Genomic DNA, 27,905 nt, shown 5'->3' on the forward strand with positions numbered 1-27,905 from the left:
TGGTGATATCTTGGAATGAAAAAGTCATCTATAATAATTATTGACATGAATCCTAATATTGTTAATATCAACATTTCAAAACATTGACATTCAATTTATTGTCAGTTTCCAGGAGGATTATAGCTTTTCATTTTCATTTTTTTCCAGTTCTTTCCCATAATGCATTGTACACATGCTCAGTAGTGAACTGCCTTACATAACCACAAGACAAAACAGGTTACCGTGGTAATCAGACCATATCACACAGGTAATTTTCATTGATTAATGAGTATTGGTCTTTAAAGTATCGCACAATTGTTAATGTGTTTTTTTCAGTTACAACCAATAGGTCAACATTGGAACATCAATAAAACTGTTAACAGCTCTGTGGTCCTGACCTTTTCAATGCCCTCCCAGGGTAATGGTTGACAGCCGAATTGCAGCCTTATCGTAAAATGTAAACATCCCTCACCCTAGCACTGGGGTGTAACTACGGGTAGATACAATTCCTCACACTAGCAGGGGGGGGGGTCAGGGTTGGGTGGATGAGGGGGTGGTGTAATCACATTTTGAATATAATCAGCAAATATTGTAATATTGAGTTTCTTTACACTACAAGTTTTCTACATGTATTTCATTCTACAAATTGTACTCTGATGTCACATGTTCTAATGCTCCATTGTGATTGGTTGTTAAGTACATCAAATAGCAGATTAATTAATATATATTCATAATATACTATGCTATTATCTGAAATTTGACAGTGGGGATGTACAAACATTTATCAAAACCTGTACAGACACAATTATATTGAATATATGATGTATGAACAAAAAACAAAACGTGAAAATATCAATGTTCAGTTAAAAAGTTGTGGTACTCGGTGATCACTGGGAAGACTCAGGAGATACAAATTATTACCTGACAGGTACTTGTGTACTGCTGCGGTAACGTAAAAATTGCCATCTGACCGCACATCCCTGTTGTGTAGTTAAACATACATATAAGGCAAAATATCTGCTTAACACTTGCAATGAAAGAAACATTCAGGAAAGATCATAGTGACGCTCGGTCTTTTGAACCTTTATCTACAAAAGAAAATAACAATCCTACTAAAAAATATTGCGATTTTCTCTGACTTGCATTATTTATTAACATTTGTTTCATTGTGAAATTAAAGCATTTTATTGTATAGTAATATAGTGAATTACCAGAAATACTTCACATACTGTAAAGGCATTAATTATTTTCTGGGTTTAAATTTTTGCTGATAATTTTTGTGGAAATCTACTAAAATTAAATCACCATGAACAAATTTCTCAATTTTTCATTACACTAAAAAAAAACAATTAATTTAAAAACAAGTGATTATGATCAAATATCAAAATTGTGAAATTAAATAATCGTTAAAATTAATGTCTCTACTGTATACAAACTTACTGACACTTTATATTTTTGGCGAATATTTTGTGTTTGTTACAGTGGAGCTTAGCTTGGACAATTGTATATAACCCAAATTTATATCACAGTAGTATTCCCTAAGTGTAGAAGGCATCAGTATTGAGTAAAATGAAATCATGCAGAAAATCAGCCCTATTTAAATATTTTGTTATTCAGCCAGCCAATTAGGCAGAAGAATTCCTTGTAACTCATTTGCATACGATCTAAACAAAGTGAGATTCTAGTCTCTGTTGCATCACATTTATCAGCATTATACAATGCTTAAACAAATTCATTATATTTATTGATCATTCACTTAGTTCAAAGTGACAATATAAAAATATAATTTTCCTAGATTTTATTTGTAAGGTGATTTCTCTCAAAGGTGAAAAATAGCAGCTGAAAATCAACCACTCCACAAAAAATCATTTTACAATAATTTGTTCTAAGTTGCAATCATACAATTAATGTATTGAGTTAATTATTAATCGTCGAACCTGGTAAATCTCAACCAAGAAGTGGATCTTACTGAACCCTTCAGTTTTCCTTTATAACAACCACTTGGTGCCCCACATCAGCTATATATCAAAGCACAAATTGTTCATAAATTTACGACACAGAATTTAAAATGTAATTTGGTCAAGGAAACGGAAGGTACACACCAATTTTATTACACATTAATATTTTTAAAAATAGATTTAATTTCATAATTTTGGTGATTTCATTTCCTGTCCTCTCACCGAATATGAAATCCAAAAAGAAAAGCAGTTTAATTTTTATTTGATGTTATTTTATGCATTATAAAAAACATATTTTGGTATAATATCATTTGTCTTACTTCATGAAGATGAAGATGATGTGAAGGTCGAATCTCTCCTATATACAATCTTGTTGTTATGCAAAGCGTTTTAATTCATGACGATAAAAACAAAATCAGGCTGTAAAAAACATCAGACAGATTTTGAAACACCGCATGTTAGGTGATTCAAATTTAACGACTTGCATCTGGACTATTAAAAACTATTATAAAAAAAATGCCGCCAGTATATGCGACAAATCTAAAATCAATGGAGCATGAAATAGCAAGCTTTTCAAGTCTTTAATAGAGACTTGGATGTTTTCCTACAACAGAAAATGAGTAAATATATTAATATACAATTTTTTTTATATTCACCATTATTACTTATTATTAGTAAGGGCAAGTGATAGAACCTTAATGGGTGAGTGGTTTACAATTATTCCAGGGGGTGGAGGTGGGGTAACATGAATGATGAAACTCTGCATGATCAGTTTATGTAACAAATAACAACTGTCTGGTCTCGGTTTTACCAGGAATTCAAATCTTCCACATTTTTAGTCCCCGTTCGGACACAGTCCGAAAACGGGGACTTATGTTTTGCCCTGTGTGCGTCCGTCCGTGCGTCCGTGCGTCCGTCCGTGATCACCTGTATCTCGAACATGCATGGACCGATTAAGTTCAAACTTCACTCATACATCACACATTATATGGGACATATGCACATGCATTTTTTTCATGATCTGATTAACGATAGCCGAATAGCGGCCATTTTAAGGCCGAAAATGCATCAAAATCGCACATTTTCACCATTCCGGACCCGGATCTCAGTTATGCATGGACGGATTTTGTTCAAATTTGGTACATACATTAAACATAATAGGACCTTGATGCACGTCATTTTTTTGGGGGGATCGGGTTCGAAATGGCCGACTGGCGGCTATTTTGTTTTAAAGAATTCAGTTCTGGATCCGTATCTGAGACATGCTTGGATTGATCGAGTTCAAACTTCACACACACAAGGTACATCATGTCACAAATATGTATGTGCATTTGTTTCATGATCTCATTAACGATAGCCAAATGGCGGCCGCTTTAAGGCCGAAAATGCATTGAAATCGCACATTTTCACCATTCCGGACCCGGATCTCAGTTATGCATGGACGGATTTCATTCAAATTTGGTACATACATTAAACATAATAGGACCTTGATGCACGTCATTTTTTTTTTCGGATCAAGTTCGAAATGGCCGACTGGCGGCCATTTTGTTTTAAAGAATTCAGTTCTGGATCCGTATCCGAGACATGTCTGGATTGATCAAGTTCAAACTTCACACACACAAGGTACATCATGTCACAAATATGTATGTGCATTTGTTTCATGATCTCATTAACGATAGCCAAATGGGGCCATTTTAAGGACGAAAATGCATTGAAATCGCACATTTTCACCATTCCGGACCCGTATCTCAATTATGCATGGATGGATTTTGTTCAAATTTGGTACATACATTAAACATAATAGGACCTTGATGCATGTCTTTTTTTTTTTCGCATCAAGTTCGAAATGGCCGACTGGCGGCCATTTTGTTAAAGAATTCAGTTCTGGATCCGTATCCAAGACATGTCTGGATTGATCAAGTTCAAACTTCACACACACATGGTACATCATGTCTCAAATAGATATGTGCATTTGTTTCATGATCTGCTTAACAATAGTGGAATGATGGCCATTTTAAGGCCGAAAATGCATCAAAATCATGTATTTTCACAATTCCAGAACCGGATCTCAGTCATGCATGGATGGATTTTGTTCAGATTTAGCACAATGTGTTGTACATATGCAGGTGCATTTCGGTCATGATCTGCTTTGAATTTATATGTCACTCAAATATGAACGGAACGGGGACGTGTCATTGACAATGACTTGTCATTCTACATTTGTTATAAAATAACTCATTATTAGCCCCCCCCCCTCCCAAATATTTGTTTCAGCTCAACGTTTGAATCGGTTTAAAAAGTTTCTTGACTTTTTTTCTGGTTTCTGCCAATCATCAGTCATTCATTATCAATCACTGAGAAGTCGATGAATGACACCGATCAGTAAATTCTTATAATAGCAATTAATACAATTTATAAATCATGCATTTTAAAAATGAAATAATTCAAATTTTGTAAAGTATGGAACAATTTTAGTATTCCAATAATGTTCACCGCAATGCTTGTTGCCAACTGAGCTTACATTTCTCATTGTTTTGGCACTGACCTATTTTTAAAATATTGCTCATGAATTATGAAATGAGGCGAATAATCCACACTTATTTATGTCCCTGATAGCTACTGTAAAACCATTTTTTTCCCTGGCATTTAATTTCACTATTTTGATGTTTTGAGCACCTTCACTGGGTTTCAAATTCACAAATTTAGCAGAAAAACAATGCGTTTTATTGTTATTTTACATGTAGATTTAATTCATCGAATTTTACTTATCGATGAAAATAGCAAAATTAAAACACAGTGAAAAATTAACGCATTTACAGTAAATTGAAACAGCAAATAATCAAATTTAACAATAAAAAAATATTGTTTCTTTTACAAACCAGTGAATTTAAAACTGAGTGAATATTCACACATCAAATCTCCTGGAAGCAAAATATTCCTCATTCCACAGTAAACTCTTGTATCCTGGCACAATTCTCTAAACAATACTTTTGAGCTCAGTACCGCACGTACGTACGTACGTTATAATCGAAAATAAATGACATAAATACTGTCAGTGACAGATTTTTGCGTTTTGGATGCAAATATTTATTGCTCCGCTGTCGAAATGAGCTTATCATATGAGTGATTGTCCGTTGTCGTCCGTCGTCCGTGTCAATGTTTTACTTTTTCGACTTCTTCTTGAAAACTACAAGCCTGAATGCTTTGATACTTGGTGTATATGTACCTTGGGTAGACCTCTCTCAGATTTGTTCATTTCATGATCATATCTTCAATTCTCTAATTTTGGTGAATATTTTTGTCATTTTTGGTAAAAAGTGATATTTTCGACTTCTTGTTAAAAGCCGCAAGTCCAATTGCTTTGATATTACATATATAGGTACTACATGTGGATCTCTCTCAGATTTGTTCATTTTGTAATGATATCTTTAGTTCTCTAATTTTGGTGAATAATTTTGTCATTTTTGGTAAAAAGTGATATTTTCGACTTCTTGTTAAAAACCGCAAGTCTAATTGCTTTGACATTACATATATAGGTACTACATGTGGACCTCTCTCAGATTTGTTCATTTTGTAGTGATACATTTTGTATCTTTAATTCTCTAATTTTGGTGAATACTTTTGTCATTTTTGGTAAAAAGTGATATTTTCAACTTCTTGTTAAAAACCGCAAGTCCAATTGCTTTGATATTACATATATAAGTACTACATGTGGACCTCTCTCAGATTTGTTCATTTTGTAATGATATCTTCAATTCTCTGATTTGGGTGAATATTTTTGTCACTTTTGGTAAAAAGTGATATTTTCAACTTCTTGGTAAAAATCGCAAGTCCAATTGCTTTGATATTACATATAAAAGTACTACATGTGGATCTGTCTCAGATTTGTTCATTTTGTAATGATATCGTCAATTCTCTAATTTTGGTGAATATTTTTGTCATTTTTGGTAAAAAGTGATATTTTCGACTTCTTGTTAAAAACCAGAAGTCCCATTCCTTTGATATTACATATATAGGTACTACATGTGGACCACTCTCAAATTTGTTAATTTTGTAATGATATTGTCAATTCTCTAATTTTGGTGAATATTTTTGTAATTTTTGGTAAAAAGTTATATTTTCGACTTCTTGTTAAAAACGACAAGTCCAATTGCTTTGATATTATTACATATATACATGTAGGTACTACATGTGGACCTCTCTCAGATTTGTTCATTTTGTAATGATATCTTTAATTATCTAATTTTGGTGAATATTTTTGTCATTTTTGGTAAAAAGTGATATTCTTGTTAAAAACCACAATCATTTATGGTGAAAAATGATATTTTTGAATTCTTGTTGAAAACAGCAAGTCCCATTGCATTGATACTATGCATATTGTTCATTTTCTAATGATATCTTCTGGTCTTTAATTGAAATGTGCATTGATAACAGCGGAGCTATCTCAGCCGAGAGGCTGCTTGTTTGAATATGCAAATATTTTTTGTAATTTTAACAAAAACATACAAAATATATCGTTTTAAGATCCTAATCATGTCAATATTTCAAACTATGATTAACACCATCGTTGAATGGAACTTCTTCATGAGAGGGGGGTCAAAAAATCGACAATGGCAGCGTCAATTTCATGCTTTTATCAGATAATGATGGAATTGTACATTTCTTTATTTAAATTTTGAAGTAATTGGTACATTTTAATTTTATAGTAATTGGTACATTTTGATTAAAATGTACGTATTTACAGCTGATAGAATGATTCTGAAAGATCCATTATTGTAAGAACAAATTTCACGCATAAATAAATGTTTTTTTGTTTTTTTATTCGCTTAATATGTAAGCAACAATTGCTTTTGATATGTGCATGAGCCATTAGGCCTACAGGATAATACACAATAGTAACTTCTAACAAAAGCGTGGTGCATAAAATAATTACAGAGATAATATGGTTAATATTGCACAAAAGTAGAAGTGAATGTTTATTTTATTAAAGTCGGCATACGAAAACATGCATAGATCAAATATATTATCACATATTAACAAAGAAAAGAAAATACCAATATTTAAATTTCCTCTCACCAGAAAGTACTGTAGAGAAATAAGGTAATATAATATTACTGTAATCACAAGACTAATTAAAAACTGTACATGCCTAATTTGTTATGAAAAAATATATTTCCGATTGGAAAAATAAACAAACAAACAAATCCTGACATGAAAATGTAGCTTGCGAAATATTACAAAAGCGGTTTAAAAATATAGATTGGATCAAAGCCTTGTATGGTATGTACACACTTTCTCATTATTCACACTTATCAAGTTGTTTTCCAAAATCAAGATAAAACTTTCCATGATATTATACATATTAGTAGCCAGCTACCAAGGCTAAAGTATGATTCCATGGAATTACAATAGATCATTTTTTTTTTATTTTAATTACAACAGTTATTTATTCATTTTTTTTTAATTACAAAAGATATAAAGTAGGATTGGTTCAAAAATGTTAATATAACAATGTCGATAATATAACAAATTGTTCTATTTTTCAGTATTATTTTTCCAACACAAGTACAAATGTATAAGGATCATATTTTCCTAATACAATGTTTTTCATGGGCACTCTTACTGGCAAAATATTCTATAAATTGATCACATAAAAAAACAAACATGTTACTCTTGTTGAATTGCTAGATGAAATCAAAGAAATTGATTCATTATAAATCATCATCTTTATATATTCAATTAAAATGCATTTGTACTATGAATGAGAACACACAAAATATCCTCACCTACAATAATTGGAACACTTGAAAAATGACCGTGTTACATTCAACAGCGGTTTTTGTTCATCAAACAAATGGAATGTCCTTAGGCTACATTCTCCTTCCATACCTAATTAATGTATTTTTTTTTACATTCAAACTTGGGAATGTAAACATAAAATCGATGAAAAATTAGCGAGATAAAAGTATGGCAAGCCAGTAATAAACACTGGTCATGTGATAGATATAACACCTTCTGATTGGCTCACATGATATAAAACATGAGAAGTCTTCATGAATATTCATGATGACCTTGGGATAACCTGACCTAGATATAATATATATTTAGATTAGACGCTATTATTGAAAGGGACTCCTATTCTACCAACAACAAAATTCAATGCCTAATCCAATTATGTTTGGATTAATAATTTAATTTAAAATTGTCAGCTGTATCACATTTTCAGACTACAGAAATGTACTTGATAATAATTAATCATTGTATTTTTTTTTATTTAAAATATTTGGGGATGTAATTGCAATATTGCAGTAATCACTTGGATGAAAACGACTACAATAAACCATGTGACTTACATGTGACCCAATATCACATGTTAGTTGGTAGGGATTGATAGCAACACGAAGAATAATATTGGTAAAACAATAATATTAAAATGCTTCCTTGCTTAACAATAGCGAAATTAGATCAGGCAAGCTGGTGACGCATTTCATGGTTTCAGTCACAGTGGCTTTTATTATTGATCGTTATTGTCACACACCACAAATATATGTATCAATATACATTTATAATTCAAAGTTGGGCAACCTTTGTGTATTGTATCATTTACTAGCATAGACTCAACCACTTTACAGCAGGGGTGGTGGGATAAACCATTCAACAGTTAGGGTTACAATTACAGATCGCAGCAGGCATTTTCATGGAAAGCTTGTGTGTGATGATAGAAATTAAAGCATTTAAATTACAACAGCAAAAAAGGTTTGATGTGTTTAAACATTATATGCATGATTGAGGGAATGTATCCTGTGTTATATAAAAAGAATAAGACCTACACAAGTCACAGATCAAAATAATGATTTACATTCGGCAGGTTGATTGACGTATAACAAATTGAGCTTTGAAAAAATAATTAAAAAAAACTAAAACACAGGTCTTTTCGGCGGTACCATCATCTAACTGAGGCTGTGCCATTGACATCAGTATTATTATAAACATAATTGTTATTAATAAACAGATGGCGAAATATAAAAAAATGTTTTATATTGGTCTGTTGAATGAATCCAGAATGTAAGGCATAATAATATGAAACATACACCAACCAGTAAATATTAAATCGATTGTCTGAAAATATCAGCAATTATTTAAGAATTTAAAAAGGAAGTTACCCAGTAATAATTTTTTCCCTCACAATTTGCTGCACCCCCCCCACAAGCCTTCAGGTTAACATCGGCGTACAAATATTCTACAAACAATTATCCATATAAACCATACCAACTAATTAAAAATAATTATTTATCATTGCTTTAATATAATATTCTATTTTTTTTTAGATATCTATAATAGATTTAAAGTCACAATATTTTTTTTTGTATTGTGACTGGAATAACTGCATTTCTACACAACATACGAAAAAAAAAATATGAGAGTATTTCTTTGTCAAATGAAATATTGGAAACATATTGACATATTGTATTAGATCCAGATTACAGACATCCACCATTATGTAAATACCCTTAGTCTCAAAAGTCAAGATAAAAAGAAAAGAAGTCAAGACTAATGGAAGTCTTTAGGTGCCGTTGTCATGGAAACTTGAAAAACCATATATGTCAACGTGAAGATGTTTATTCAAAAAGATCTCTGAAGCGTATCTGAATCAAAACTGACCCCAAAATAACTCATAAATTAATCCATTATTATTCTTGTAATAAAAATAATATTATGATGTAAAAAATTATGAGAACATTCTTCAAATTTGAAACGGTAAACATGCTGAGATAATAATCAGGCAGGTCATGTGACAGGTCACATGATAAGTATAAATAGACAATCAATGTCATATGCAAACTACAACACTTTATTTTCATTGAAAGCACCGCCGGTGTGACATGTGTCATTTATTTTCATCAATTTCTAAAGAGTTGCACACAAAAAATGGGAATATTTATAATCAATAAATTTCTGGTTATTTTTTCACTGATTTATAAGTGGGAATAAATGGGAAGAGTTCATTTTAAAGAAGGGAGGAAGCTTACATAACATATTCAAATGAAATAAGGTATTTTATTTTTATGCAAAAAAGAGTTTTAAATTTGTCAGCAAAAAGAGCTTTAAATTTGTGTAAAAAAAAGATTAAAGATAAGTGACTAGATAGGTTTTCCTGATGGAAATAAAAGCTTCTATTAAATTCATTTTAGAATTTGGAATATTTATACAGGAATTCAGCTGCCTCCCCCCACAAATAATGATTGGTTCCATGACTTTGTACTCCAGGAATCCGCATGATAAAACACATCAGGAAGATCTATTGGGAGCTGGTTCTTTAGTTACTACCTAATTGTGGAGCCAGCGTGACTCAATGAAAGCTAGCGTGCAATTGATGGTCACTGTATTGACATAGAAATGAGGAATATAGTTATTCAGATTATTTCTAAGCGTGATGTTTCTTTGAATGAATACATCACATATGTCATTCGATTCTGAAATTTTGTGCAAGAAAAAATTGAAAACATTCTATTGAAAGAGTCAAGTAACTTATAGCCACCAATGTTAAAATATTTGTTACCCATCACAGTGTGGCAAATTATTCTTTCCTGGCCACACACCCTAAACAGTTTGTTTACCACTGTGGCATTTTACACTAGAGAACTTAATCAATGGCAGGGTTTAGAAAAGTGTTCGAAAGTGACATAAATGCAATGCACAAAGAAGACATTTGAACACTTTCAAACATATTTCTATACATTTCAAAGATAGATGAAAAACTGTATATATATGTCTACGATGCCAAATGTATTTTTTATTGATGCATAAAAAAGAACATTTTTTATTTTGTTTAGATATTAAGTACAACAAACTCAGACTGTGATTTTAATTCGTTAATGCTAACATTTCATTCTTAGAGCACCATCATTTTTGCGGGTGAACATTTGTATAAATTTTTCTACAAATTCTTCTTCGTTTAAAATAATTAAAATTGAAAAAAATTATCCAGGTCTATTTTGTGAAAGTAGAAAAAAGTTGACCTTGGCTTTTACCTACAAAATGAATGCATTTTTAATAGTGTAAGTATGGTACATGGTGAGACAGGATATGATCTATTAGCTGTGGTTTGAACCATAGTCCCTATAGAGGGACCGTGTTTGAACACATTTATTTATTTTAGGGAAAACATGAAAACATAAAATAGCATATTTTCTACAGTAATCTTTGCTAAATTTGCATCAAACCACAAGTTGTCGGTTTTGATGTGATGCCTTGGTATTAGCACATTTTAAGAATGTAACAAAAATAAAGCAGCTTTCACTCCTATTCTGATGTGAACCTTACTCAAAATGTTTATGAAGCTGGGCTAAAACACTTGTATAAAGGGGTGTAAGCAGTGATCCTTCCATTTTGTATAGGGGTGAAAGCTGTGAACCCTCTCTATCATGAATCCATGATTTGGAACACCTGTTCAGACTGTGTCCCTAGTCAGCATGGTGGAGTTTATCCATTGTATCATGAAAACACAGGTGCTGGTATAGTCAGGCATACTTTGCCGCTTCCTTGCAAAATCAAAGTGTTTTCCTGGTGGTACTGCACAAGCTCTAACGGACTGTTAAATAGCTGTAAAAAAAACAGACCATTCAAGTTCATAAATTTAACCTAAAACCAGTGTCACCGCCTCAAGGAGACAGAGAGCATAACAGAATATTGTACTTCATAAACAGATGAACTTTTGAACTTCTGAGCTTATGGTAATTTTAGCTGCTCATCAAGGGTAGTCCACCAAGTATGGAAGAGACATTAAGGGAGAAGCCTACTCATAAATTAAAATATCCTGAATTTATTCATTTTTCAATAAACTGTACTCAAGGTCAATATAAGGATATTGACTTGAAAAAAAGTTAGGGGTCACCAGCCTTATTCTCGAGAAATTGATGGTTGTATTTTAGTGGAAAGTCACCATTTTGGCACTATTATAATGCTTTTACCATAGGTTCCTATGGCAGAAATATTATGCAATATCTCAAAATCTAGCCTGGTGACATAGGCAGAAAAAATCATATATTGTTAATGATGGAGTACTTTTTATTGTTATGAATTATTAAAAAAAATCTTGGTTTTAAAAAGTGTCAAAAATGCATTTTTTCTTTAAAAATGTGTTTTATAGAATTGTTCTAAAAATAGCGATTGTAACACACAAAATAATGCTATTTCATTATACCATGGGATATTAGCTTCATGATTGCACATAATAAACTAATGAACATTGTCATGCGATTTATGACCAATTTTGTACAAAATTATGAGTAGGCTTCTACCTTAATGTTACTTGTGAATTTTTTGCATGTGCATATATTTCAGAATATATATAGCAGTTACGATATTTCATTTCAAAATCTGTCTACAATTAATCGTCTTAGTAGTAGTCAACAGTATGTGAACTATATTGGTTCACTGTTAATATGTTTTTAGAGTAAAACGGTAAAATAAGATGCCATTTTAGTAGTGGTTTCCACAGACCATAATGTAAACACATGTTCAATTTTATAATACTTGTAGACATCACCATATGTCACCAAAACATTTTGAGATCTTGAGAAATATTGTTGTCATGGTAAACACTGATAAAATGACCTAAAACAGACAAACCATGCTATTTTCATTGTATTATATTTGATAATTTTTTTCCTAATTGAGTACAGCAACCCCATATGTGTTTTTTTCATCCTTGTAACATGATATATCAAATAAGATATAAGATAACAGCTTTATTACAACCCTGTAGAAAATTTTACATTTCTAATTTGGTGTTTAAAATGTAATAAAGTTAATAATAAATAACTAAATGACAATATTTTTAATTTTTTGTAGTGTTTGTATTTGCTCTATTAGAAGCACATTTTCAATAGAATCACATATAAACCAAAAATCATATTTGTTGTTTAATAAATCATTAAAATATTAAATTTTTTTGCCCATGGAAACACCTCTGTAGTTCACATGAGCGCATGCACTTCTAATAGAGTAAATACGGTATACGTGCAAGCACTTCCAATAGAACAAATACAGTATTTGTAATTCAGAGTTATTAACTGAAGTGAAAGATATGTAGTTCATTCACCTATACAGTAGCAATTGTATGTAGACGTGCTGCTCACGATTCCATAGGGGCTTCACACATGGAATACCTTAAGCCATGTAGCTTAATCAAAAATTATGACCTAATGTGCCAGAGCGTTTTGTTCACGATGTTCTAATAAGCATTATGCATGACCCCTAAAGGTCACACATCCTGGCATTTCAGGGATATTGTTCCCCTATAACAGCAATAATTTCAAATATCATTTATCTAAATATACGCTGTGTTTTTGAATTTCAATGTCAATGTGTGGAACAATTAAAAAATCTGTACGCCCGAAAAGTACCACCAGACTTTCTCGCCCAAATTTGTCTGCACTTTTTTCTTATAATTTTCATTATTTTTGGAAATGAATATTAATTTTTAAGCCAAAAGACAAAATTTGAGTCAATTTTCAGTTTTTACTCAAAAAAATTGGCTATTTTTGTCCCAATCTTCTGAAGGAAAGTGCAGACTATTTTATGAATTTATGATAAAAAGAGGGAACCAGTGGTTAAGGGGCCTGAATTGCAAAATGTTATCTTCACAAATGCCATGAAATCATTAAACTCCTATCAGTGAAAATTACCGGTAAATGGTTTACACTATAATCAAAATGTAACATCAAAATGCTGTTCAATTCTTTGATAAGAAAAATAAACATTTTTAAATAAAATTGGGAAAGCGTTAATTAATATTGCAGGCTAATTATGTCTTTACCTTTTCTCCTTCTTTTAACGCACCAAGAGCTATCTTTCCCTGACTTCTCCTCTTCATTTGAAGATGCCATGGTCGTTTGTACCATACACTGACGGTATATGGGGAATTACTATTGATGCCATCCTTGCCATCGCGTATTATGAATGCCCCGTCCTGAAAAATATTCACAAATAAACACATGTAAAGAAGTCATGTAGTTATACAAAATAAAATCTGGTTGAACAAATCTGCTGCTGATGATAGTTTTTTCCATTTTATTTTGGATATCCTCACTATCCATTGAAGTTGGTTATCCATTGGTTGCTAAGGAACAGATGGTTTAGTCACCATCAATATACTCCAGTGTTTTGATATACATTAGTTTTAGTATTTTTTTTAAATTCTAGAGTGAAGTGAAATGTTTACACAAGTTTGTCAAAATTTGCTCATTTTAACAACATAAACGAACATTAACATTAACATCCAATCAACTCCTGCTTATATAGCAGGATGTAGTCAACCAGAGTATCTTGTTTTTGTTACACCTATTGGCCAGGTTTTCAGGTAGGTTTGTGTAGTACAAATGTAGATGGAGGTAGAGGTAGAATTTACATCACTGTATATCTTATATTTTTCTTTAAAAAACAAACAAAATCAAAACACGGTGAAAGAGTAAATTATTGTTAATGTGTGACAATACGGGTGTGGCATCAGGTTGTTACGCGAGAATATATTGGCATGTTTCCAGACAATATCGTCCTTGTATATCTGCATGTTGTAAACACACGCAGTTGGGACTATACACGTTACATAGGGTTTAAAACACATGCAGGTTCACATAACCAAAATTCCATCCAATCAACTCCTGCTTGTTTTCAACACACATACTATGGTGTGTACGTTCTATGAGAAGATATGATATCCCGCAGAAATAGACAACTATTCAAGTTGCAATACACATGCAGTGAGGTCATAGAACTTCTTAGGTACATGCACATGGTTTTATTGACAAAAATGGGTCAGGTCACATCGAGCAGGCAAGCCAATCTCTTATTCAGACAAATCAAATAAAGACCAGATTTTTTTCAGAAAATTGATTCTATGACATATTTATATCTGTTATTTAGATATTGTTAAATTTAAAAATGCCAAACTTGTTTACAATTGAATTTGATCCCATGTTAGTTTGTGCTCAAAGAGTGTCATATAGTGAAACTTGACTCAAACAAACTCTGCGTAAATCAAACACCTGTAACACCGTAGACTGATTCCAGTCTCTTCTTCATGATGCATGAACTTGATTTATTTAAGGTCATTGATGGTCTTCAACCAATTAACATGAGTGAAAAAATTATCATGCTTTTTTGGTTTCAAACTTGATTTTTGATTGAGACACAAGAAATCAACTTTGGGGAGTCTTCATCCAGTAGAATTATATTTTTTTGTGAGAAAAACCTTCTGAAAACACAAATTGGCCTTTTAGGAAGTATTTCCATAAAAGTTTATGTTAAAATATGGTAAAAGAAAATCTGGCGATAAATTTTAATGGTTCCAACTACCTTAATGTTTAAAAAAACTTTATAACTTTTAAGGTTAAGACGCGTAGATTGGTAAAGTCAAAAGAATTTAAAACATGCCATGTTATATTCATATGCTGGAAATTTCAGCTTATGAGAAAAATATTTAAAAAAAAAATTGTACATTCATGAAATAATTTTGGTTTTTTTGTATATTTTTTTTCTATCCAGTTGTAAAACACATTGTCTACTGAGAGTCTCCACAGATAGCTGGTATAGAATGGTTTCAGTAGGCAATGTATTACCGGTAACTGGTCTTATTTAAATGTATTTTCACTTAAGATAAGTAAACCATGTTTTCATTATCAGATCCTCAGATGCTTTTATGTCACATTTAATATACATGTTTCACTGGGTTATTATTGGTTGCATCAACTTATGAAATACTGTAAAATACTTTATTATCGCTTAGAATTAGTTTACGTGATTCAGTGAAAATAAAATTCAGCGAATATACCCTTTTTTTTCTATATTTGACATTCAAATCATCAACAAATCAGTGAGAATAATCTCCATACAAAACACCCAAAATATCTGTTCAGCGAAAATTAATTCAAGCTATTAAAATTAAATTATTTTACAGTAATGCTTTTAAGCCGAGGCTTCATGTGCATTAAAGGAAAGATGGCGACCAGATTTCAGTGGGTAAGTCTCACCTTATGGTAATGCATGTGGTTGGAATACTCTACAAAATGGTTCTTTTTGATAATCAGATTTCATGGACTATTTTTTTGCCGCAAATAATCATGAATATTTGTAGAATACAATTTTGACATTATTTACAATTTGAAGTGAATTCTAAATCTAAATGTCGATGAGAAAAAATTTTTCAAACAGCCAATGAGATTCTTCAAAATAACTGTCAAACACAGGCTTATTCAAATCAAAGTTAATCCAAACTCTTCCAAATCAGACAATGGTGTACACAAAGGATTAAGAGATCAGCTAATGCTTGTATTGTGTAGTACTAATTGATGGGCAGGTCATGCAAATTATATTTCCCATAATGCACTGGTGCAATCCTAGGGATTGGAAGCAGCAGTTTAAACATTTTTTTTGTATTGCTTTCTTTTTTTTGAAAGTATTTCTTCAAATTTCACTTAAAATCTCAGTTAAAAAAAGTCACATAATGTTAACTGATATTAATCTTATACAATGCAGATACAATCAGTAGTACTAAGTTCGAATTTGGCACAAACTTGCACGAATAAGGTACCGGTATGCACAGTATTTCATGTATTTGACGCAAACATTTTCAGAAAAGTTGAAGCTAGGCAAGTCACATACATTCTATTTTATAGTTTGTGTTTAAAGGGTTGAAGACTGGTGCCATTATAGTTATGGTACATGTAGTTGGACACCATTAAAACTTATTGCTAGATTTCCTTCACTTTGAATTGATTTCCTCACAAAATCCAGATAAAAAAGTATGGTCATCGAACATTTTTCACAAAAATTTTTTTTTTAATACCTATGGTAAAAGGTTTCGAGATATTTCAAAATGTGGTACATATGGTGTGAACAGAATCATCAGTACCTGTAGTTATGGGTATTCATGGTTTTCCGAATTATTGGGAAATTTTGATAAATACTATCCATTTTTTTTTCCTACCGAAATTCTATTTATGATTTTATTTGTGATGTTTTTTTTTTAAAAAAAAGCCTAATGTTGAAGACTTGTGTCAAAATTAAAAATAAGATTACACTTTTCAAAAAACAAAAGAATATGATATTTGTTTCACTCAAATGCCTGCAAATGACCTGAACTACATTCACACAGACATGAAAGAACTTTTTCTTTCTTCCTACACTCTAATAAAATAATACAGTTAAGTTTATGTGTAATACAAGTCATCAGTGAGCGGAAACAGCAGTCTGGATGTGCTCGTTAACTAGTTCAGGTCACTGTAACATCTCTATTCAATAGACCAGAATAAAAACATGAATTTTATTCACATAATCTTTTTGATAAAGTTTTCTAAACTACCACTTAAATTTAAATCATCAACAAACATCACTTTGTTTGCATAAACTGTGATGAGTAAAAACTCTCCATACTTAATTAAGAATCATCCAGAACTTTAAAATTGTATGGTTATTGAATTTTGAACCAGGAATGTTTTTTTTGTCGGTGACAGGTTTCTCCTGATTTTTTTTTGGTACTGAAATATAGCGCAATTTGTAATATTCCAGTTTCAGACTAGGTGGCCATCATCCTATCATAATGGCATTATGTCAATTTAATGCACTATATTGGAGTTAATCAGGCCTGTTCTAATGCAATACCCTGCAAATCTTAACCAAGGTTCCCCCAAAGTCACTTTTGTTAGTGAATGAAATTTGGCCAGTGGATTTAGCCACAGACAGTATAGAAGACTACTACTAGATTAGACTACTACTTAACCTTCCCATTAAATCTGTGTCATACTCGCCCAGGGTAGGGGTCGAGCCTATTTAATGCCTACCCATACAAATTAGGATCATGAGTCTGATGCTCTAGCCATTATGCTACTGGTTCCAATGAATAGTAACGTGGATGAGAAGAGTATGAAGCATTTTCAATGCTAGTACAAAATGCACATAAAAAAAGTTTGAAAAGACATCAGCAACATTCAATGTTCAAAACTGATGTCTAGCACACACAAAAAAAAACAAAAAAAAAAACATACTGATTAAAATCATTCTATTTTCATCTAATTGTCAATATGCATAATAATTAAGGATTTGTGAATTTTATTTCTCACCAGTCATGGACTGGGTCTAGACTGCAAATTGCAGTCCCTGTCTGATTAAAATTTGTCATTCAACCCTCCCAAATATTCCATTACATTACCCAGTTGTCATGGAAATTTTCTTTTTGTTTCATCTTGGTCCACAACAAATTTGGTTTACACAAAAAACTCTGACCCAAATGAGGAACCCCTTTGCAGAAAGTGTCTTTTCAAAATATATTTACTTTTAAATTAAAATCTACTAAAATCCCACTCAAATTTTTAATGCTTGAAATAAGTTTTGCAATTCTGTGGAAATGATGAATGGCCAATTAAATTTGTGCAATGACAATTCTTGGATTTTGATTTGTGACCTCGTAACCAGGATACCAGTTTCAACTGAAACTAACACACACATGTTGCAACTTTTCAACTAATGAGGGCGCTTTTCAAATAAAAGGAGACGTACCCTTTTACTGTCATTCAGAGCCTGCTCGGCTTGCTTCCTGTCCAACGAACCATGGTAATAGGGATAGCCTATAAACTCACTCTGAAATAAAAAAAAAACAATGTGACAGCTATTTATTCGGAAGTAATAATTCAACATAGTGTTTTAATGAGAAGACACAGACAAAATGTCATGTGTGGTTTGTCAGTTTCATTGCTATATGATGTCCAGTGCTCACCATGTAGGTATAGCTATACTAATATGTGTATCTCTACATTAGTTAATTTGCATTGCTCATATGTGACATATTCCCTCTACTATTATTAATGTCTTACACAAATGACAGACGTGTATCCATATTAAAAATAAATCATATTTCAATGATTCAAGATAAATAAAATACAATTTTTGGTTTGCATGCACTTCTAATAGAGCTTTACTGTAACTGTATATTTTGTTAAGCGCGTCTTTACCCCAGGTTTGTGGGTGTATGACAATTAAATTTGATTACTTTGTGTCTCTCTGGGATAGGGTGTCGGATGAGTGGATCGCTGATAGCGTGACGAAATGCAAGATAGTTCTAACACCATCAGAAACTTCTCTTTGTTTAACCCATCTGCCCCACTGTTGCTGGTGGCAAGTTATTTTCACAGAGTTTTATCGTTACCTAGTTGATTTCAAATGTTCATTTTTACAAGACAAATAACATGTAAAAATAATTTCAGGGAAAAGTTAAAACAAAAAACAAGGATTGGAGTGTTATTTGTATTCGTACTTTAATTACCAGTAACTTTAAATTTTATTTTGTATGTATTTAGATCATGAATTTTGAGAATAAAAATGGTTATCACAGTAGATACATCACAGAGTCACTGTTTCCATGGAGACAAACTTGAGAAATGCCTTTTTTTTTTTTGCATTTTTTTTTTTTCAATACTAGAACCTAATAATTAGCAGTGCTTTTTTAAAGTTTTTAGTGTTTTATTTGTTATAACAGCAGTCACATTAAATTATACGACCCACCATGCACCAAAATACAAAAACAGGATGTCCAAAATGAGGCAACTTCTGAACTCTGTTGTATAATCAAAATAAACTTTGTACTCTTTGTATGTGGTCAATAAAACTTTATTAGGTGACTTCAGGCGGCTTTTAAATGGATTTTATACAACAAGTATGAATGGACCTGAATACATAGCACACACTAGTCTGGGTTTAACTTGCAGACAATTTTATTAAAAATTGACATACAAATTTCATTTTTTTTTTTCGACATACATAGGATATTTTATCAAAGTTGCTCAATCAGAGATGAGATGTATAAATTGTATTCTGTCAGGCAGTTTATTTTATACAGACCTAGAAAGCGACTGATAAATCTAAAAGATAAGTAAACCTCAGCAAAGAGGCCCTACTGAATGGAAACCTCCATTTTTTCATATTTCTCATTAAATTTAAATTAATTTTCACTATTTTAAAATAAATTTTCAAATTTTCAACATACTGCAACAACAAAAATCAGAGAATTTTGATTAAAATTCATACAAAAACTAAGTGGGATACATTTCGATTAAATGTGCCCTACTTTCTAGAAATACAAGTCAGTCAGCCAATAAAAGTATTAAGTCATGCACAAAGCACACCACACTGACTGGTTTCATTTTAAAAACAATAGATATACAGGTACTTCACTAAAAACTAGTTGAAACTAAGACGTCAATCTAGCGACTCTGCCCTAGTAACAAGTTCACAACACAGTATTGTAAATTATAAATTTGAAAGTACCGATATTGATTAAGAGAGTGTGTGGGTGCATTTGTGTGAGTTGGGCCAGACACCGAACTGAAACAAACAGTGCATGACACAACATGATGCAGAAAGCACTAAATACCTCTGTAATTATAGTAATGTTTAATGTGTGCCTCGTTACGTTGGACTGTAAGCTATAAAACATTTGTATTATCAATTAATTACCGCAACTTGTTGACACCTTTCCTAAAATGCTCTTATTCAGTAAGATTTATGTTTTAAGTTATTTCAGCTGTTTTGAAACCATTTTCTCAGTTTGTTCAAAAACTATAAATTTTGGAGAAACTGCGAAAAATCCAACCTTCAAAAATTCCGAAAATCTCATCTCAGAATGTACAAAATGTGGAAAACAATAATTCCCATCAGCCCCGATATATTTTATTCTGACTTGTCCACTTAACTATACGAGAAATATCATAAAAAAGAAAATCCACCCATCACACACATTTTAATGTATTTCCTCCTCAACAGGAAAACTTGTAATATATATTTTATGAGAAATTGCTGCAAACTTCAAAGAGCGTTCATAAATTACGTACTCCAGATCCAAGAACACAAGAGTGTGCTATGACATCACTCACTCGTATACGTGTGAATCATGATGTACATTAATACATATGTCCTTGAGGTTTGAACCAATATACCTGTAATTCGTGACAATAAAACAAAAACAGGTCACGACTTGACCCATTGCATTCTAATTAACGAGTGACGCCGATTCAATTAACACACAATTGTCGATGAATTATGTGCATTAGAAATCAGTTTACAATGCATCTATTGTGGCGGCGAGGAAGGAATTTCTCAAAGTGATCAAAGAATGTGATATGTAAGGTGGTTTGTTTTTTTAAAAGAGCCGCTTTTGTTACCAGATTAATTTCACCGCAAACATCTCTGCTGGATAATAATTTGGACAGGAAATAACAAGAGAAATGAAATTCATGATAGTTGAAGTTGTGAAACACTGATGTAATTTCAGGAATTCCAGATTAAACTGTGAATCATACTCCAGGACCTGTTCAGTTCTGTCACGTAGTGAGTACATGCTGCAATGGGGATATTTCTTTTGCTTTACTTCTCACAGAACTACAAACAATACATGAATGTACTAGCTAGTGTAAATACTATCACCGAAGATGAGATAAGAGAAACAGGAAATGGCAGTCAGCAGCAAAGTCAGGAAATGCATTAATTCTTTATTCTGACGTGCAATTGATTTCTGATGCTAAGAAAGAGTTAAATAGACAGAATGTTCCAGCTGTCATTTTTTTTGTACTCTGATTCAATTGTGACTTTCAATTCATGATTATTTCAGTGATCCTTTTTTTTATGAGATTTTATTTCTTGTGAGACATTCTCTACATTATCAGTTATATTCTTGTGTCACAGGATGTTGATATAAAAAGTATCGTATTTGCTCTATTAGTAGCGCATATAACTAATGATCCAGGATACAATGGTTTTCGTGTGCTTCTATTAGATACTAGTATGCTGCTGTTAAAGCGAGAGGGTCATCACCTGCACACACACGAGAATTGAGTCCCAAGCGACGATAACAACACACGCTAAAAACGCGAAGGCTCATGGGCAGACGCTTATTTGTAAACAATGACACGCTATGGCCATCTGATGCATGCGCAGGTGACAACTCCCTCACTTTAATTGCCAACATCAATCAATTATAAACAAGACAAACAAAGTTTTGTAAATTCACAAAATCACAGCAGTGAAAATTTGACTTGGGTTCCTCATGTGATATCGAGTCATGAGACTTTCATGTGTCCTTGCCTCTCAACCCTTATGAAAATGGAAGCTGTGCTGCATAGTTACAGCATGGATGCGGCATGGCCAGGGCAAATGATTTATTTTTAAAAAAATTTGTGAAGTAATTTTACACACTGTGACCACTTTATTTTGGACAAATTTTTATGAATTAGTAAAAATCATGATATTTTGTAGTAGTGAAAATTTTTCCTGGATCAGTGATTTTCACAAAAATTAGTCGTCTTCACAAATGACATAAAGTCATCAAATCCTGAATATTCCAAGCCACCCAAATTAAGAGGTTTACAGTATATGTCAACACACATACTTTCAAATTACTCAAACTAGAAGCATGTCTCTAATAGTGCACATAAACCAAAAATTGCATTTGGTGAATATCAAATTATTAAAATATCATTTTTATTAATATCATAATTAACATACGCACATGTACTACTAAATACACCACACATTTTTGTGTTTGCATACACAAACACACCTATATTTAATCCACAATTTTCCTGATATTTTTAATATTATACATCATTTATTCACCAATAAATATTTATATTTAATAACAACCTTGAGCAATCAGTACTGACAAATTTTTTTTTTCATAATTTATGAATTCTAGCCTATGCGTGCATAGATACTAATCAAAGTGAATCACAGAAATATACAGCCAAGATTATAGATAAGATAGACTATTGATGTTTTGGAATCATCGCAATTAACCTCGGAGTCAACCTTGGTTTATATTATAAATAGACCTGGACATCAATGTAATTCCCTTAATAATAACTTACATTTTAAAAAACGGCTTATTACAATCTGCGAGTGATGTAAAGGTAATTACGTTCTGCTTGTAATGTACTGTAATCTGCTTGTATTTCGTAAGAAATATATTTTCATGAGTCAAGAAAACATGCAAGATTCACCCTTCCATAGAGTTCCATGTGCGTCATGGAAACAGCATTCTGACCAATGGCATGGCAGTAGTTCATCTCAAATCTCTGATAAGCCACATTTAATTGTGTGTTCGATACTTTTATATTTGTGTTTTAGGAGAAATAAACTAAAATAAACCATTTTTTTTTAATATAATTTATGATTTGGTAATTAAGTTAAAAATGCTGAGCAAAATGTATTTAGAACAGAGCATGGTGCACGTTGTTGGACAGTTATGCAAAACATTATTGAATATAGAAAAGGTGATTCATGTATTATTAACCATTTCATTAAAAAAACAACATTTTGATTTGTTGCTCAATTAAACACTGAGTAAGCATAGCAGATGCACTTCACTCTGGTGTTCAGTTTGTTTTTATTTTTATTTTGTGCTCTATTGGTCCCAGACTCATTGCCAAGATCAGGGCTTGATGTATGTTAACTTTTAAACACAAAATGCACGTTACCAATATATTTATATACTTCCATCTACTGTAAAATACTTTATTTTAGCTGGAATTAATTTTTCATTGAAAAGACTTTTTGGGTGTTTTGTATGGAATTTACTTTCCTTTTTTTTGAATGTAAAATATAGGGAAAAAGGTATACTTGCTAGATTATTTTCAGTGAAATTTTTTTCTTGTCAGGCCAAGCATGATATATTACCAAATTTTATTTTGAGGTTGAATAAAAAAATAATGTGTTTCTAATAACTCAACCTTGTCTAGATGCCTTGCTTTTTCAGACCATATAGTAAAAAATGGAAACTTGAAATTCTTTATTTTTTTACCAAATTGTCAAAAATCTCATACTAAGCAGCACTACAGAATAATAAATTGAGAGTTATGATAAACAAGCAGCCTGTCGGCTGAGATAGCTCCGCTGTTAGCAATGCACATGGCAATTAAAGAACAGAAGATATCATTAGAAAATGAACAAATCTGAGAGAGGTCCACATGTAGTACCTATATGTATAATATATCAAAGCAATTGGACTTGCGGTTTTCAACAAGAAGTCGAAAATATCACTTTTTACCAAAAATTACAAAAATATTCATCAAAATTAGAGAATTAAAGATATCATCATGAAATGAACAAATCTGAGAAAGGTCCACATGTAGTACCTATATATGTAATATCAAAGCAATTGGACTTGCGGTTTTCAACAAGAAGTCGAAAATATCACTTTTCACTAAAAATTACAAAAATATTCACCAAAATTAGAAAATTAAAGATATCATTACAAAATAAACAAATCTGAGAGAGGTCCACATGTAGTACCTATATATGTAATATCAAAGCAATTGGACTTGCGGTTTTCAACAAGAAGTCGAAAATATCACTTTTTACCAAAAATGACAAAAATATTCACCAAAATTAGAGAATTAAAGATATCATTACAAAATAAACAAATCTGAGAGAGGTCCACATGTAGTACCTATATATGTAATATCAAAGCAATTGGACTTGCGGTTTTCAACAAGAAGTCGAAAATATCACTTTTTACCAAAAATTACAAAAATATTCACCAAAATTAGAGAATTAAAGATATCATTACAAAACGAACAAATCTGAGAGAGGTCCACATGTAGTACCTATATATGTGATATCAAAGCAATTGGACTTGCGGTTTTCAACAAGAAGTCAAAAATATCACTTTTTACCAAAAATGACAAAAATATTCACCAAAATTAGAGAATTAAAGATATCATTACAAAATGAACAAATCTAAGAGAGGTCCACATGTAGTACCTATATATGTAATATCAAAGCAATTGGACTTGCGGTTTTCAACAAGAAGTCGAAAATATCACTTTTTACCAAAAATTACAAAAATATTCACCAAAATTAGAGAATTAAAGATATCATTACAAAATGAACAAATCTGAGAGAGGTCCACATGTAGTACCTATATATGTAATATCAAAGCAATTGGACTTGCGGTTTTCAACAAGAAGTTGAAAATATCACTTTTTACTAAAAATGACAAAAATATTCACCAAAATTAGAGAATTGAAGATATCATCATGAAATGAACAAATCTGAGAGAGGTCTACCCAAGGTACATATACACCAAGTATCAAAGCATTCAGGCTTGTAGTTTTCAAGAAGAAGTCGAAAAAGTAAAACATTGACACGGACGACGACGACGGACGACGACGGACGACGACGACGACGGACAATCACTCATATGATAAGCTCCGCTCGACAAAGTCGACAGCGGAGCTAAAAAGATTATTTCTACCTAAGTAACCTACTTTTGTTTTCAATTTTACCAGAAATACACTATTAACCTTTTCACTACCAGTTCCCTCTTTTCATCACAAATTCACAAAATAGTCCTGTTTATAGTCTGCCCTTTCCTTCAGAAGATTGGGACAAAAATAGCCAAATTTTTTTGAGTGAAAACTGAAAATTGACTCAAATTTTGTCTGTTGGCTCCAAAATTAGGGTTCATTTCTAGAAATATTGAAGAATATAAGAAAAAGTGAAAGTCTGGTGGTGGAAAGGTTAATTTTATTTGTCCTGAATCTGCAAAAATTGTTAGCCTATATTCCACACTTCCTCCAATAATGTATTTTTCACACAACTGAATATAATTGTGACTAATATTTCATTTGAAAAAAATATTATCTTGTTTATATGCATTTTATTAAGTACAAAAATAATATTCAGCTACACGTGTTCTCAAAATATATTTTTGACAATGTACCGGTATGCACCATAGTAGTGTGAGAGCAAATTGAGAGATGCACATTAACACTGATTGACTGTCTATGATCTAATTAATATTCATGAATAAATCAGTGACCCTACCTACAAAGGTCAAAATCGCAAACTCCCCTGGGTGGCCACTATAGACAGGTTTGACTGTAAGTATTTCTGCAGTTCATCTTGAGAAGGGACTATTTTATCTCATTTGCATATCAGTTGTAGACATTACCAATGGTCTTCCATGGCAAAATAATCTACAGTGTATTAGTACACTGTAGAACATTAGGTAATACAGAATGGACTCCCTAACTTATTAAATTTTCCAACCAGAGCATGCATAGATACTGTATTCAAAGTTAATTGTGGAAATATACTGCCAAGACTTTTTCACCACTCATAGTAAGCCAAGATGTACTTTGAGGTATTCTTTCACTAGCAAATGAAAATACAGAAAAAATATGCCAAAGTTGTCTGGGTTGGGTAACCAATCAGGTAGCTTCACATTAACTCTATTTTGGTAACAATTATTCGGTATCTAAAACAGTTTAAGTTTGATAAGTCAGTAACTAATTTATTTTGACTGGTTTAGAAATTCATTTATTCCCACACCCAAATATGATAATAGAGATATCAATTTCAAACCATGAGAATGCCGACAGGGTAAAGGCAGCTGGAAAAGCCATAATTTGATTAGAATATCATTATTACAATGAATGACGATGTATCGATATATCAAGTTGTATCAAATCATTGACAAGACTATTAAATTGCTTTGAAATCTCTTACTAGATTACAAGACAGCCAACTTAGTAAGGCACCAAAGCCAGAACTGCATAGTTTCAACCTGGCCTTCATTTATTTAACCCTTTTTTTTTGCCTAAATTTTGAGGCAACATTTTGCGCATTTTTATGTAGTTTATGAAATATTTTCTAAGTAATTTTGCACCAAATTCCCACTGACTATAAATCTTGTTTATTTTTTTTGAAAAATTATGTCTACAATTTATGCAGTTTTGTTTTGACAGATATTGACAGAAATTTGCAGGTGGGTTGGGTTGTAGCGGCTGTGATGCATGTGGTGCCTGATCTGGTATTACAGAGAATAAATCTCCAATTTGCATAATTACAGGGGAAAAACGATTCTCACATTTTGTGATTTATAGAGAAAATAGATTACTTATTCATCCCATCCAAGGCAGAGACTGAACGCCTCCCACAAAAATAAAATAATTAAATTTTGAATTTGTTTTTTATAGCTCAATGTTGAAACGCCAATCATTGAGAGGGCAATATTGCATTGAGATTACCGGTACCTTACTTCATCAAAATTGACCATCATACATGTAGAACATTATTATACCGAGTACCCCAAAATGTTTTCACATTATTCAAAACCCAAGCGATGTTTTGATGTCACTATGACCAATATTTGTCCTGTTTTTACGTTCAATTTCACGCATGACACAAGATCTCACTGTTAACGAAATGGCCTAATGAAGAACCAAATACATAGCAGTTATTTTTTATTCACATGTACATGTAGAAAACATATTTTTGAATTAAAAAAAACAAACAAGGTTCACTAATTATATTTTAGTACATAATTATTTTTATTATTAAATTATGCAAATAATTATGAGAGTTTTGAATTAAAAAAAACGCATTTATGTTAAGACAACACCCCTCCGCCACCCACCCTCAACAAAATTTTACAGCATTTTATTTACATGTATTTATTTATAACAGTTTTTATCAGAATTTTTTATTTTGATTTTGTATGTGAAATCTACCAAAAGATTGTTATTAAACTTGTATACACCAAACCTCCAGTAACTACTAATGTGACTGATGAAGTCTAATCCCATTATCTTGGCACTGTAACACAAACAAACAACCAACCTGACAATCTGAAAGACATTTTCACCATGACTGCTCTTGTCTTTTCACTTGCAATTTTTTTTTCTTAAAGGTATCAATGACAGGACATGTTCAAGAGCATCGTTTCAGCTTGACTACTGTTCTATTCATCTGTCACCATGACATGAAGGATACAGATTGATGCACTTTGCATTGGACAATGATATCTTACTTTACAGCTCACTGAATGTGTGTGACAGGATGTAAATCAATCCATCCCTGGCTTTATAACCTTTTGAACACCAAATAAACTTTTGACTCACAGCATTTTTTTCTCAA

The 27,905-nt window shown here is 31.9% G+C and overlaps 1 protein-coding gene and 1 long non-coding RNA gene across 2 annotated transcripts in view; one reads left to right on the forward strand and one right to left on the reverse strand.

The window, feature by feature from the left end:
• Positions 1-169: 169 nt before the first annotated feature.
• On the forward strand, positions 170-27,893 carry LOC146737851 (uncharacterized). The gene is made up of 2 exons (XR_014930697.1): positions 170-247; positions 27,679-27,893. It is a non-coding gene; the product is annotated as an uncharacterized LOC146737851 (long non-coding RNA).
• LOC102806532 (uncharacterized) overlaps positions 6,737-27,905 on the reverse strand; it is a 54,911-nt gene continuing 33,742 nt past the window's right edge. The window contains exons 18-20 of the mRNA XM_006819981.3: positions 18,495-18,575; positions 13,759-13,911; positions 6,737-11,540 (exon numbers count right to left, since the gene is read on the reverse strand). Coding sequence (XP_006820044.3) covers positions 11,433-11,540; positions 13,759-13,911; positions 18,495-18,575 — 342 coding nt within the window. The 3' untranslated portion in view covers positions 6,737-11,432. The remainder of the gene's footprint in view (positions 11,541-13,758; positions 13,912-18,494; positions 18,576-27,905) is intronic.

Source organism: Saccoglossus kowalevskii, chromosome 10 (assembly GCF_978046115.1).
Source record: "Saccoglossus kowalevskii chromosome 10, keSacKowa6.1, whole genome shotgun sequence".
Taxonomy (NCBI): Eukaryota; Metazoa; Hemichordata; class Enteropneusta; family Harrimaniidae; genus Saccoglossus; species Saccoglossus kowalevskii.